The sequence below is a fragment of the Rhinatrema bivittatum genome, chromosome 9 (genome assembly GCF_901001135.1).
Source record: "Rhinatrema bivittatum chromosome 9, aRhiBiv1.1, whole genome shotgun sequence".
Lineage (NCBI taxonomy): Eukaryota > Metazoa > Chordata > Amphibia > Gymnophiona > Rhinatrematidae > Rhinatrema > Rhinatrema bivittatum.
Genome location: NC_042623.1, coordinates 19289270 through 19305091, shown reverse-complemented (window position 1 = coordinate 19305091; position 15822 = coordinate 19289270). Strand labels below are relative to the sequence as shown.

At 41.9% G+C, this 15822-nt stretch overlaps 1 protein-coding gene across 6 annotated transcripts in view; it reads right to left on the bottom strand.

Annotated features, from left to right (window-relative positions):
- Window positions 1-15822, bottom strand: part of MKLN1 (muskelin 1) — a 315844-nt gene that overhangs the window by 25705 nt on the left and 274317 nt on the right. For all 6 annotated transcript variants that reach the window (XM_029616983.1, XM_029616986.1, XM_029616984.1 and 3 more), the window contains 2 exons: window positions 14142-14289; window positions 12273-12387 (listed from right to left, as the gene is read on the bottom strand). In XM_029616983.1, the coding sequence (XP_029472843.1) occupies window positions 12273-12387; window positions 14142-14289 (263 nt within the window). The remainder of the gene's footprint in view (window positions 1-12272; window positions 12388-14141; window positions 14290-15822) is intronic.

The window sequence follows — 15822 nt, the reverse complement described above, 5'->3', positions numbered from 1 at the left end:
AGGTTTGGAAGTCCTATCACTTATCTGGGCGAACTGGTAAAACTAGTAACTGCGTTAGTGTGTGTCCCTTGTAAAACTCCCTCACTTAAGCGGTAGAGGTGGCATTTGCGCGCATCCATATAAAATTGTGTGCACGCGAACCCAGCCTATTTTATAACCTGTGTGCACACACATGCGTATGTTATAAAATGGCCACTTTTTTTGGCACAAGCTGGCATACGTGAGTACGTGTGCGCTGGTATCAATCTTACTGTCCCCCTGTGAGACAAAGTCCAATGCCTATCAGACCGACCTTGCCTTGGCAGCATTTGTTCACTGAAAAGTGAGGAAGGATGCTCATAGGCTCTTTGAGTGTTGGATAGCATCCTTCTCCTCGGGGTCTCTATAAATTTTGGAAAACAAGTGCAGAACCCCCAAAGAGAGCAAGCGTGCAAGAGAATCCCATTCTTTTAGCAGGTTCTTCTTCAGATGGTATTAGCCCTTGACAAATGACATAGCAGCACAGTAGATGTCAGCAGATAAAGACCATTTGGTCCACCCAGTCTGCCTGGTTTCCCTAAGAATATATCAGAGCCCGATTTCATTTTTATATTGGTAGACCTCACCTTCTCTTAAAAGCACGGTGCAGTCTTACCGTGGCTTTTTAGTTTTAGTTTATTTATATTCTTGTTTTACTGCCACTCCCCTTTGGTATCAAAGTGGTTTACACTATAAAACACTAAACATAAAATCAAATTACATAATCAAGTAAAAATCACAAAAAATACAATCTAATAAAAACTAGAATACCTCACTAAAAACCCACTTTAGAAATCCTCATAATATCCACATAATAAAATACATAATCAATAGGGAAACCTAAAAATACATTTATAAAGTCACTCAGTAACATACACAAAAAGTGTAAATTGGATAAACATAATAAAATCAGAATAGTAAGTTACAATTTAGCTTGATCACTAAGAGGCCTAATATAACGACAAAATCATAGATATATCATACATATCCAGTGCAAATGATGCCTCAGATACCAATTTATGTTGACTTTATCTTCTCTCCTTTTTGGCACTCTGTTTCATGTTATTTAGCTCACAGGGTTCTAAAAGTATCCCAGCCTTCAAAAACCCCTCCATTTCTTCTTCTACCTGCTACTTCCCTCCCTCCCCCCCATTGTGTTACCCACTGCAACCCTCATCTATCCCAAGCATGATTATATGTTGTCATGGTTTTGGCTGCTAACACCTCTATTGGTAGGGTATTTCCAGGGATCCATCACACTCTCAAAAGTATTTTCTGTCAAACTTTCTCACTCCAACTTCATGTTATGACCCTTAACTCAGCCTTCTAAATATCTGAATGTTTGCCATAACCTCTTTCCTCTCAATGTTACCAGTTATCTGAATGTCAGCATCTTCTGATCTCCACATGCAATACTGCACTGTGAAAATTAAGTGCTTACTATGGTTAATTTCAAATTTTTAAGTTGATTTTAGCCAATAATGTGCAAACAAGAAGGCAGTCATACATGCAGGTTGTGGGTCTAGTTCTTAGTGACTCATCGCCTTACAATCACTTTCGCCAACATAAAAGCTCACTTCTTTTGTTGCTCAACAGAAGCTGCTTCTCATCTTACCACAGCACAACCACTTTATTCACAGCTTACGGTTAAAGCTATTACATGTAAGAAGACACTAACCTAGCCACTTCTACCAGGGATGAAATACAGTATGATACATACCCTCAGGTTTTTAAATTGCAGACGAGAGATTTGCATACAGTGAAGGCAGTGCATGCACATTTCTGCCATGCACATTCATTGTGGATATCCTGAAAACCTGGCCTGTTTGTGGCTCTCGAGGACGGGAGTTGTAATTTCAGTGTCTCCACAGACGCACTGATAGATGAGATCAGAGCACGTGTCTGAACTGAATGCTTTAACAAAGGTTTTGAGCCCCACATGGCAGCTCCTTCCTTCTCGACTCCTGTCCTGAGGGCCCTCAGGATCAGGACGGGGTCCAGGAATGGATTTCTGAGATATTCCAAAGAACCACAGAAGAGGTCTTTAGATACCAATGTACTCTTTTTATATGTATTATGTGAACTTACAACCTATTTCACACCTTTAGATCTTATCTATGTATACACATCGCCTACATAACTCCGTGTTCTTTACTTTTTTCTTTAATTATAATCTGCCTTGTGACTAAATTGAAAAAGGTGGAATATCAAATGTCCGCAAACAGACATGAGCTGCTAAACCCTAAACGATATCAGGTAAGTTTTCAAAGGAGTTTTAAGCACTTAGATTTAACATTCTAACCTAGGCTAAATCCTATGGACAATTCAATGGCATATATGGTAGCGATTTTCAAAAGCCTGCTTACAGGGGTAAAGTGCAAAGCCTAATTTTAAGCATGTAAATGCTTTTGACAATCAAAAAAGCCCTATGCGTTTAAAATAAAAGCACTCAACAGAAACTTTATTACTTTCTGTCATCGACCCCATACGAAGAGGTTTTGATTATGGTCAGTGTTACCTCTCAGTAGCAGACATTTCAGCTGCATTTGATATGGTCAATCATAAGATATTAAACTCATCTGATAGACCTGGAAATTTCTAATCAGTCCCTAAACTGGTTTCAATCTTTCTTGAAAGAGAGGAAATATAAGATTGTTTGGAATAACCTTTGTTCAAACTGGTCTGAAGGGAAGAGAGGACTCCCAACAAGGCGCAACACTCTGGGCCACTTTATTCAACATATATCTATCCCCTCTTTGTAAACTGCTGGAAGGATAGGGAGTACATTTCAGAAGATATGCTGATGATATTCAGCTATTCTTCCCATTAAAAATTCCCCCTCATCCTCCATGCAAGAATTAGGAATTTATCTAGATGCCATTCAAAACTGGCTTCACGATAACCTGTTATCTTCAAATTCATCTAAAACAGAGATCTTCCACCTATCACGCTGATCAAATAGCGAGGATATTCCATGGTTTAAAATTGAATGGTCTCGATATAGAATGTTTTCCATTGATTATAGAGATTTGGGGATTTATCTGGATAAGAGACGGACTCTGATTAAACATATTAAAAATCAGTTAAAAAGTGGGTAAAAACGATAAAACCACACCTTGAAGCTGCTGATTTTCAGGTGCCACGTCATAGTTTTGGGAATTCCTGCTGCACATCCTAGAGCTTGACAATTACTACAGAACTCTGCAGCTAGAACATTGACGGGAACTGTCTCAGAGCACAAGCGGTCTACGGTTGGATGGAGGACAGAATACATCATAGGAGCTGCCTTCTCCTTTTCCCCGGGGCCTGGCTTGCTCTCTCTTCTCAGCCTTCACTTTATTCCCGGCACAGAGGAGATGCCCTGCACCCAGAATGCCCTGTGTTAAGGTGGACTGGGCCCAGACTGCTGGGAGTGGTCTATTAAAGTGTTCTGAGGGTTTCTATAGGGCACATTCTGTCACATAACCTCCCCTCTCAGCTCAAGGTCTTCTTGGAATTGTTTCCAATAATGGTTGCGGTCTTTTTGTGGGGCTCACGTCTGCGGGACAAGAATGTGGTTTTCTGGTGTGATAATAGGCCGGTCCCACCTAGGTTAAGGTGTTCTGAGGGTGGCCAATGTAACCCCAATATTTAAAAAAGGCTCCAGGGGCGATCCGGATAACTATAGACCAGTGAGCCTGACTTCAGTGCCGGGAAAAATAGTGGAAACTATTCTCGATCAAAATCGTAGAGCATATAGAAAGACATGTTTTAATGGAACACACTCAACATGGATTTACCCAAGGGAAGTCTTGCCTAACAAATCTGCTTCATTTTTTTTTGAAGGGGTTAATAAACATGTGGATAAATGTGAACCAGTAGATGTAGTGTATTTGGATTTTCAGAAGGCATTTGACAAAGTCCCTCATGAGAGGCTTCTACAAAAACTAAAAAGTCATGGGATAGGAGGCGATGTCCTTTCGTGGATTACAAACTGGTTAAAAGACACAAAACAGAGAATAGGATTAAATAATCAATTTTCTCAGTGGAGAAGGGTAAACAGTGCAGTGCCTCAGGGATCTGTACTTGGACCGATGCTTTTCAATATATATATAAATAATATGGAAAGGAATACGATGAGTGAGGTTATCTAATTTGCGGATGATACAAAATTATTCAGAGTAGTTAAATCACAAGCAGACTGTGATATATTACAGGAGGACCTTGTAAGACTGGAAGATTGGGCATCCAAATGGCAGATGAAATTTAATGTGGACAAGGTGTTGCATATAGGGAAAAATAACCCTTGCTGTAGTTACACGATGTTAGGTTATTTATTTATTATTATTATTTACGGGTTTTTTATATACCGAGGCACGTTTGCAAAACATCACCTCGGTTCACAATGTAACATAACTGAGCAACAGGCTTTACAATAATAAAGTTTTTTAACAGGGAGGGGGTAAACATGGACAGGAGTAGATGATATGAGAATTATATACATATATACATGTTAGTTTTTACAAGGGCGTTCATCAATGTAATCAGGGTAATTAGCAGGGGAAAGAAATAAGGGAGGGGAGGGGGAGAATATTCACAGTGGGTGGGAGGAGGGGAGAGTAAGTAGGAAGGGCAAGCGTCAGTCGGGAGGTCATGTCGCATCTTTGGAAGGAGTCAATTCGTTAGTCCGGGTACGCTAGTTTGAACAGCCATGTTTTAAGATTGTGCTTGAATTTTTTGTGGCAAGGTTCCTGGCGTAGTTGAGAAGGCATTTTATTCCAGTGGGTAGTGCCTGTAATGATGAATGATCGCTCTCTGAAGGTGGTGTGTTTCATGAGCTTAGGAGAGGGAGTCTGAAGTTTGGCCTGGTGATGCGTTCTTGTGGGTCTGGTCGGAGTGTGAAGCAGGAGATGTTCTGGGAACCATTGCATGTCATGGTTATGAATGGCTTTGTGTATGAGCGTGAGTACTTTATATACTATCCTGGAGGTTACAGGAAGCCAGTGTAGTGATTGGAGGACGGGAGTGATGTGTTCATGACGGTGAGTATTGGTAAGGATGCGTGCAGCAGCATTTTGTAATAACTGTAGTGGTTGTAGAGTACTTTTTGGTAAGCCTAGGAGAATAGCGTTGCAATAATCAATTTTGGATAGGATCATAGCTTGCAGTACTGTGCGGAAGTCCGAGGAATGAAGAAGAGGTTTGATTCTCTTCAAGGTGTGGAGTTTGAAGAATCCGCTTTTTATGGTGGCCGAAATGAATTTTTTGAGGTTAAATTGGTTATCTATCATAATTCCAAGGTTACGGACTTGTAAGGTAGGAGGGCAGCTGGGGGGTGGGGGGGTGGGGGAGAGATTGCGTGAGGGGTTGTTAGGAGGAGAAAGAATGAGTAGTTCTGTTTTGTTGGTGTTGAGAGCAAGGAAATTTTCGGAGAGTAGTTTATTTATCTCAGATAGTGCAGCGTTCCAGATCTTCATTGCATTTGTAATGGAATCACTAATGGGAATGAGTATCTGCACGTCGTCAGCATATATAAAGTGCTGGATACCCAGTTTAGAGAGGAGATGGCAGAGGGGGAGGAGGTATATATTAAAGAGTGTTGAAGAGAGGGATGATCCCTGTGGTACTCCTTGAGATAGTTTGACAGGGTTGGATTTGTTACAACCAATTTTTACACTGTAGCTTCTGTCGCTAAGGTATGATTGGAACCATAGTAAGGCTGTGCCAGCAATGCCAATTTCCATGAGTCGTTTGATGAGTGTGAGGTGATTGACTGTGTCGAATGCTGCAGATATGTCTAACAGTGCAAGGATGTAGGATTGTCCGTTGTCCATGGCTTTAAGTATGGATTCTGAGAGTGTGACGAGTAGCGTTTCAGTGCTATGGTGTTTGCGAAAACCATATTGGGATGTGGAGAGTATGTTGTGTTCATCAATGTATTCGGTGAGTTGTTTGTTGATAATCTTTTCCAGTATTTTGGAGAGGAATGGGAGGTTTGATACTGGGCGATAGTTAGCTAGTTCATTAGAATCCAAATTAGTTTTTTTAAGGGTAGGTTTGATAATGGCATGCTTGAGTTGCTTTGGGACTTGGCCTAGGGTAATGGATTTGTTCAGGATGTTTGCGATGTGTTTGGCTGTGGTAGCTGGGCTCGTGAGTAGTATGTTGGTGGGCAGGTTGTCTGAGGGGTGATAGGCTGGTTTGATTTTTTTGAGGGTATTTTCAATTTCTAGTGCAGATGTGTTTTCGAATTTCAGTAGTGAAGAGTTTGGGTTCTTTGTGTGTGGGTGTGATTGTATGCTTTGATTGGTGTAGTCTATTGGGGTGTTTTTGGTTGCTGATGTGTTCGGGGAGCCAGAATGAGCTGTGAAGCGTGCCATAATGGTTTCCACTTTAGAAAGGAAGTAAGATGCTAGATTCTCGCATTTGGTTTCATCATCATTGTCGGGGTTGCATCTGTCTGGAGATGTAATGAGGCTGTTTACGTATTGGAAGAGGGCTTGTGGGTTGAACTGGAATTGATGGATTCTTGTGGCATAGAAATCTTTCTTTGCTTTTTCTGTGGCCTTCCTGTAGGTGTGTAGATGGGTGCGAAACTGAAATAAGGTGGTTGGGAGGCGGTTCTTTCGCCAGGTTTTTTCTAATTTACGAAGTTTCAGTTTCATGGTTTTAAGCTCATTTACATACCATGGTTTTTTGTTATTCTTTTCTAAGTTGATTTTTTTGGTTTGAGAGGGGCAGAGTCTATCTGCTATGTTGGTGGTGATTTGGAACCATGAGGAGGTAGCGGAGTTAGCATCTGTAAGGTCTAGGTTAGGTAGTTCCTCTGAAAGGGCCTCTATGATATCTTCGGTTTTAGCCTGTTTGCGAAAACTAATTGTTTTTGTAGGTTGGGAGGATTGGGGGGAATCTTGTATAGTGCAGCATGTGTCAATACGATAGTGATCTGACCAGGGAATGGGCGTACAAAAGGGGTGATCAGCTTGGATTAAGGTGTTAGTAAATATCAGGTCAAGGGTATGACCCGCTTTGTGCGTGGGGTTAGTCACGATCTGTTTGAATCCCAGGGCATTCATAGCTAACAATATAGTTTCGCATGAAGTGGAGAGGGGGTTGCAATCGACATGGAGATTGAGATCTCCAAGAATGATGGCTGGGTTGGCAATATTTATGTTTTTTGAGATGTATTCTATGAGGGGGGAGGGGTTCTTTTCTAGGATGCCAGGGGGGGCATAGATTAAGCAGAGTTGGAGAGAGTTGGATCTAAAGATGCTGATCTCCAATTTGGGTGGAGGGAGGGTAGATTGGAGTGAGAAGTTGAGTCTCTTTTTGGCGGCAAGGAGTAGACCACCCCCTTTCTTTTTAGGTCTAGGAATGGAGAAGATGCTATATGTGTCTGTGGGGAGTTGGTTGATTAGAGCAGTGTCGGTATCCTTTAACCAGGATTCTGTGATGGCACATATGTCAGGGGATTCGTCAGTAAGTATGTCAAATAGGAGAGTGGTTTTCTTTACAATAGATTGAGCATTTAGAAGAAGAATAGAGAAGGTCATTAAGCCTATCATTTGTGTAAGGGGAGAGGTCATTATGGGTATGATTGATCTGTGTTGTATGGTTTGGTCGGTGTCTCGGAGTCCTTTGTATGAAGTGTAGAAGTGTGTGATGGTAGGAATGTGTTGGACGTGTTGATAACCCATGATGCTGAGTAAAGGAAGGGTTACAGTATGGTAGCTGGATGATAGGTGTGAGTCGTAAGATTGTTCACTGCAAGGGGGTGGGATGTTAGTGAAACATAAACATAGATGATTCAATTTTAAAATTGAGATATCAGCATGGAGACATTAGCATAGGGAAAGTAATAGAGTGATGTTTTGGGGTAGGAGGAAAGAGAAGTAGGAGGCAAGTTGAAATTATGATTCAAAGGTATTGTGGTCGATATACTTATTCTTAAACAGTCTAGTAGCATAGATAGAAGGGTAGCAATTCTAGTGGAACATATACATGTGTCAAGTGGTTCCAGGGAGACAATCGAGAGAGGTGAACGGTTGCAATTGACTCACTGTTAGTCTCGTTGCTATTTGTACCGTCTATAGGTCCTCCTTGGGGCTAGGCTTAGGTGAGGCGGCAGTAGGTTAGTTGGGTTTCCGGTAATTGTGGTTTTCCCCAGGTGGGTGGTGTCGTCTGTATGGAGACTTTGTTTATTTGTGGGTATTCCTCGGGAGAGGATCGGGGCTCCTCGGGGCTGCAACGAAGGGGCGAGACAAAGGGGCAGGCCCCTTTGACGCGCTTCCATATTAGGAGTTACCACCCAGGAAAAAGATCTAGGCAACATAGTTGATAATACTTTAAAATCGTCGGCTCAGTGTGCTGCAGCAGTCAAAAAAGCAAACAGAATGTTAGGAATTATAAGGAAGGGAATGGTGAATAAAACGGAAAATGTCATAATGCCTCTATATCGCTCCATGGTGAGACCATACCTTGAATACTGTGTACAATTCTGGTCGCCGCATCTCAAAAAAGATATAGTTGCGATGGAGAAGATACAGAGAAGGGCAACCAAAATGATAAAGGGGATGGAACAGCTCCCATATGAGGAAAGGCTGAAGAGATTAGGGCTGTTCAGCTTGGAGAAGAGACGGCTGAGGGGGGATATGATAGAGGTCTTTAAGATCATGAGAGGTCTTGAACGAGTAGATGTGAATCTGTTATTTACACTTTCGAATAATAGAAGGACTAGGGGGCATTCCATGAAGTTAGCAAGTAGCACATTTAAGACTAATCGGAGAAAAATCTTTTTCACTCAATGCACAATAAAGCTCTGGAATTTGTTGCCAGAGGATGTGGTTAGTGCAGTTAGTGTAAGCTGGTTTCAAAAAAGGTTTGGATAAGTTCTTGGAGGAGAAGTCCATTAATTGCTATCAATCAAGTTGACTTAGGGAATAGCCACTGCTATTAATTGCATCAGTAGCATGGGATCTTCTTGGTGTTTGGGTAATTGCTAGGTTCTTGTGGCCTGGGTTGGCCTCTGTTGGAAACAGGATGCTGGGCTCAATAGACCCTTGGTCTGACCCAGCATGGCAATTTCTTATGTTCTTATGTTTTACAGGGCACTCTGTCACAAGAACATCAAAATATGATCCCTTGGTTTCCTATCTAGTATAGGATACAACATAAAATAAATACTTTAATTCAAAAGATTATATATAACCCAGAAATGGTATGGGCTCAGCACCAACCTGCATTTATATACCTTGCCATGTACATTACGTTCTGCTAATACGGAACTTCTTGATGCACCATTAATTAATTAATTAATTACTCTCAACTATAATCTCCAACCAAACATGTCTACCCTCCTCATCCAACCTAAGAATACTTATTGGTCTTGATATGTTTATTTCTGTATATGCTCAAACTGCTATAATGTTTCAACACTGTTAAGAAAAAATGTTCACTTTGTAAACCGTTATGATGGCTCTACCGAATAACGGTATATAAAACTCATCAAATAAATAAATAAAATAAATTAATCAGGACCTTTTGGGGCTAGTAGGTGACAGGGCTGCTGTTGCTGGATCAAGGTTATGGAAAGCTATGCCTACTGCACGTCGCACCATGACAGAGTCTAAAGAATTCAAAATAGCTTTACAAACCTGGCTATTTAAAGTAGCCCTTGAAGAGTAGCCACCTGAAACTTTATTACTTATTCATACGAAAGAAGACTATATAATAATAATAAAGGGGACCGTTTTTCTGAAGAAAAATATATACATATACCTGCCACTTGAAGGTTAATTTGATGCCATGTGTTTTAATGTCTTTTGCTTTTATTTATTTTTATTTATTTAACAGTTTTTTTATACCGACCTTCATAGTAAATTTACCATATCAGATCGGTTTACAATTTAACAAGGGAAAAACTAGAGTAACAGATTCACGTAAACGAAAGATAACAATAAGTAGGAATAAGTCAAAGTTACAATCAACAGGGGGAGAGAACTTGGATGCTTGTAACAAGCTGGAAAGAAGATAGGCCGGTAAAAATTTTTACCATAGAGTGTACAAGTTAAAAACTTAAGGACGGTGCTTTAACCTGAATGTCTCAGAGTCCATTTATTTTTTCTTTGAGAAACGGAGTGCCAGACCGGGTAGGAATGAAGGCCAACTAGTGATTGTCTGGTGGTTCAGGGAAGGCTTGTTGAAAGAGCCAGGTTTTAAGACTTTTTCTGAAAGATAAAAGGCATGGCTCCAGTCTGAGGTTTGATGGGATACTGTTCCAGATCGATGGGCCTGCTATCGAAAAGGCTCTGTCTTTGGTTATAGCGAGGCGTGTGGCTTTAGTAGGGGGAACATTAAGAGTGCCTTTGTAAATGTCTCTAGTTGGTCTGATAGAAGAGTAGAGTTTGAAAGGTATTTCCAGGTCAAGTTGAAGTTGATGATGGATGGTTTTGTGGATTAAGGTAATCGATTTGTATAGAACTCTGTAATTTACTGGTAACCAGTGTAGTTTCCTGAGAATTGGTGATATGTGATCGTAGCGGCTGGTACTGGTTAACAATCTTGCTGCCGCATTTTGAATCATCTGCAGAGGTTTAGTAGCGGATTTGGGAAGTCCTAGTAGAAGTGCGCTGCAGTAGTATATTTTGGCGAACAGTAGCGCTTGGAGGACTGTCCTGAAGTCGTGGAAGAATAAGAGAGGTTTAAGTCGTTTTAGAACCTGTAATCTGTAAAAGCAGTCTTTCGTTGTAGTATTGACCATTTTCCTTAGGTTTAGTCGGTTATCTAGAATCACCCCAAGATCTCTAACCTGCTTACATGTGATGTGAGAGTCGAGTGGTGTAGGTTGGTGGATATTGTTGTCATTTGAGGAGATGAGGAGAAGCTCTGTCTTAGAAGCGTTAAGGACCAAGTTTAAACTGTTGAGTAGATTGGTGATGGAAAGTAGGCAGTTATTCCAATGGGTGAGCGCTTTTGAGATTGATTCTGTTATGGGGATTAGAATCTGTACGTCGTCTGCGTACAGATAATGAATTAGGTTGAGATCTGTTAACATTTGGCAGAGGGGGAGGAGGTATATGTTGAAGAGGGTTGGGGATAAAGAAGATCCTTGTGGTACGCCAAGATTAGATTTTGTTAGGGGTGACTCTTTATTATTGATTTTGACTTTGTAAGTCCTATTGCTGAGGAAGGACTTGAACCAATTGTACGCAGATCCAGAGATGCCGATATCTGCTAGGCGATCCAACAGGATGGTGTGATTGACGGTGTCGAAAGCCGCCGAAATATGTATTTTACCTCATATGCTGCCACGATCTGTGGAGGGTGCGGCCTAGAAGTTCTTTTAAATTAAATAAATACATTTAATACGAGAATTTAGTCCCATGCATCTCATCTAGCAGAGAGATTTCTTCAGTGATTTGGAGAAAGAGGATTATCTTTGTGGGGTGTCTGAGGGAAGCCTGCCTTGCAGAAAGAAGGCCCCACAGAGCTGGGGCCTAAAGAAAAGCATCAGCCGGTACTCATCTGACGAGTACCAGGAGGCCCAGGAAGGTTCCCTTGTGAAGAGAATCTTCTGCCAGGGAGGGAAGATTTGCCAGAAACCAATTTTCTTTTGGAACTCTCTTTTCTGTACCGCACTATTTCAAAGCGTACTCTCTATGCATTTTAATCTGCAATCAAGAGCTCAGTAAAAGGATTTATTTTTAAACAGCAGCTGACTGTGTGCAGAGTGAGTTTTCTTTTTACTGAAGCAGAAAACCTCTACAGGAAGCCCTAAGGGCCTTGAAAGACTTTTCCTTCCCCCTCCTTGTTGGAGGGGTGGGGAACTGAGCGCACTGGTCAAATGGGGTCCCAGCCCTCCTCAGCGAGCCCCTAACCACTCTTTGTCAGTGGGACGGGGCTATATTTGTGATACCGGGTTGCTGGGCATCCAGCTGCCTTTCTAAGCTCTTGCTGAGCTTATCGGGGAGCTGCTGGCAATGTGTGCAGCCAGTTGATCAAATAAAGAAAATCCGGGTGCAATTTACTTGGCATGCACAACGCTGTAAACTGCATCAAAACTAAAAAAAAATAAAAAATAGTTATTTGCTCAGGGATTATATATAATCAGATCATATTTCGCCCAAAATAACATTTTGTTTCCTTTATTTATTTACAAAAGTTCATAAACCATCATTTAGGATAAAGTATGTCTAATTGAGAAAAAGTATTTGCTCATTTGTTTGAAGTGGTGCAGCATAATAAAAGATTCTGTTTTCCTTCGGATTCAGACATACCTTGTGCAACTCATCATAAACCAGCTGATGCGCAAACCTGGGGCAAGGCTCTTCTTCCTGAAGGCTTTTACTGGGATTATCTTTCATTGCTTGATCATTCTTGTAAACACAAGACCTGCAACACAGGACCACGGTTATTTACTGTTAAGTTACATGAATGTATAGACCATGCAATGGAGAACGGGGAAAAGACGAGTGCTCTTAAGTACCGCATTTTAAGCTACACTGTGACAAATATGAGCATTATTGCATCTAATATTATCATAAGTGACCAGAACCTGAGCAAGAGTCAAAAATAGGGCTCAGTCCAGATCAAATGTCAAGACAACCCACAATAATTTTAACCCTGAAGCAACAAAGCAGCAGCAACCCTCCACAAGGTAATACATAACAGAGATGGAAGGAACTTGTGCAACAGTTACCCCTAGAAGAGTGCACAGATTGTATATTGAACTCTGATATTATATTACGATGGTAAACATTAGGATCAAGAAACCAAGCGTTACAGAAACTAGCTCTGGAAACTTGAGTACCCAACTAATCAAGTCCATCCAAGAGTATGCTACTTAAAGGAGCATACTGGGAGCCATCATATTGCTTCAAACCTCTCTAGCAGTTGAACATAACTGAAGGAGTGAGATCCCTGTTTTATAAATAGGAAAAGAAAGGCAATGTGATTTGCCCTTTCAAATAAGTACTAGGTCTAGGGGACAAGCTATAAAATGAACAGGTGGCAGATTTTATACACATTTTCACACTCAATGCCCAATCAAGCTGTGGAATTTGCTGCCAAAGAATGTGCTTCAAGGGCTGGGTTTAAAAAGTGTTTGGGAAAAGTCCATAAACATTAACCGGATGACTCCAGAAAACCCACCACTTATTCCTGGAAGTAACAAGAAACTGGACTGGCCACTGTCAGACAGAATGCTGGGCTCCACGGACTGGTGGTCTGACCTAGCGCAGCATTTATGTTCTTGTCACTTTCCCATCTCAGATGACCAGCATGACATGATGATTCACATAGCTCAACTTTTCACCCATTATCTGTCTTTCCAAAGGATATCCAACAAGTACTCCTCCATTTGAGGAGGAGACCTGCATGAGGAAGTGATGGGAATGCAGCGGGGATTGTAAGCAAGCTCGAGATCACACTTCTGTGCTCAGTGAGATGTTTGCTGGCAATTAACACTCCAGAGATAAACATCCTGCACACCTCTGCTAGGCACCGAACTAGCGATGAATGAAGATAGCGAGGCAAGGACACCTGCCAGGATAAAGACTCTACTGGAGCTTACAGAGGAGCCCTGGTACCTACTTCACCCGAGACACTAAGGCCTGCTCTATTACTGACGCCCTACCTGTTGCCAATCCCTGAGGCCTCATCTCTCCTGCTGATATCATCTGGGGCTGACCTCTGAGGTTGAGTGAGTTTATAATACGTTCTGCTTGGGATCTAGAGTTTATTGGGTTATTATATTTTTAGCTTTTTCTGTGCCGATGATCCACACTTAGTGTTGGGTTAGGACTGGCTTCTGGGCTAGGCTGTTGTATGTTTTATTGTATTTAATATTGTTGTAAAAACACTGAGCTTTTTTTTTTCTTTTTCATGAAAAGCAATCTAAGTGTGAAATTGAAACTGAGGCAGAAGCAGACAGTTGCAGTTTAAGCATACAATACAATTGGAATTTGTGACAGCTCAGAGTGTCCTCATATAAGACTCTGCAAGGAAAGATTAATCTGCAATATCAAAGATGGATATTCACTCTTAAATTCATCTTTAATGCATAATCTAATATTAACTCTACTAACATGCTATCTCTTAGCGGTAATAATTATATCCTGCTGTCAGCAAAGCTCCCTGATACTTACCAACTGTTTCGCACAATGTCGTAAATCCAGAAAGAATTCCTGACATTTTCCTCGCGTTTCTCTTTGTCCTTACTCAGGCCAGACAAGACGTGGATCTCATTCAACTCCGGATCGATGGTGGCTCGCTGAGTGAAGCCAGTCATGGGGACTTTGAAGAGAAAGAAATAAAATCACAGGATAACATTCACACAAATTCAACCAGCAACCCACAGGTTAGCAAACAAGAAACCCCGGTTAGGTTCATGCTCTTTTGGGATAGCCATTGCTCCTGACGAGAGGAATGAGACAGATGCTGCTCTTACACTGCTGTACCTATTAACAATTTGGTCTGGATGAATATTTCAACATTCTTGAACATGAATGCACTTCCTATCATTTCTACAGAGTTGATAGCCATACGCAGCAACAGTGTGCATGCTATGGAATTAACAGTTCAGTAAACCAACATTTCAATAATCTACAAATGCAGAATAGTGCTGCATAATGTCTGAAACAGCAGCTTCACTTATTCAGGCTGTACCGGATCACTCCACAAGCCTATCTTGGGCATTTCCAGTCACTCCAAGTTTGCTTTACAGGACCAGTTCTGGTTGCCGCATATCAAACAAAGATATAGTTGCATTGGAAAACGAACAGAAAAGGGCGACCAAAATAATAAACGGATGGTAAGGCTCCCCTATCAAGAAAGTCTAAAGAGGTCAGGGCTGTTCAGCTTGATGAAAAGACAGCTGAGGATGGATATGTTAGAGGTCTATACAATCATGAGAGGATTAGAACGGTAAATGTGAATTGTTAATTTACTCTTTCAAAAAATACAAAGAGTAGGAAATGCTCCATAAAGTTAGAAAGTAGCTCATTCAAAACAAATTGGAGAAAATGCTTTTGTTCAGTCAATGCACAATTAAGCTCTGGAATTCATTGCTGGATGAGGATAAGGCAGTTAGCATAGCTGGGTTTAAAAAATGTTTGGACAAGTTCCTGGAGGAGAAGTCCATAAACTGTTATCAATCAAGCAGACTTAGGGGTCGATTTTAAATTTTATGTGCGGGGGGGTGTACATTTGTGCGCGCTACCCGGTGCGCACAAATGTACACCCGATTATATAACATGCGCGCACTGCCGCACACATGTTATAAAATCCGGGGTCGGCACGTGCAAGGGGGTGCACACTTGTGCATCTTGCACCCGCCGAGCCCAAGGGGAACCCGGATGGCTTTCCCCGTTCCCTCCAAGGCCGCTCCGAAATCGGAGCGGCCTTGGAGGGAACTTTTTTTTGGATCCCCCCCCCCCCACCTTTCCCTCCCTTCCCCTACCTAACCCACACCCGGCCCTACCTAAATCCCCCCCCACCTTATTCGATGGAGTTACAGCGCTGGCGGGCTGCCGGCGCGCGAACCTCCGGCACGGCCGATGTGCTGGAGGACTTGGGAATGCCCCCGGCCCCGCCCCGCCCATTTTCGAAAGCCCCGGGGCATACGCTCGTCACCGAGCCTATGCAAAATAGGCTCAGCGCGCGCAGTGGTAGGTTTTCGGGGGTCACGCGCGTAACCCTTTGAAAATCTACCCCTTAGGGAATATCCACTACTAATCACTGCATGATAAAAGCATGGCATGGGATTTATCTACTGTTTGGGATCCTGCCAGGTACTTGTGACCTGGACTGGCCACTGTTGGAAACAGG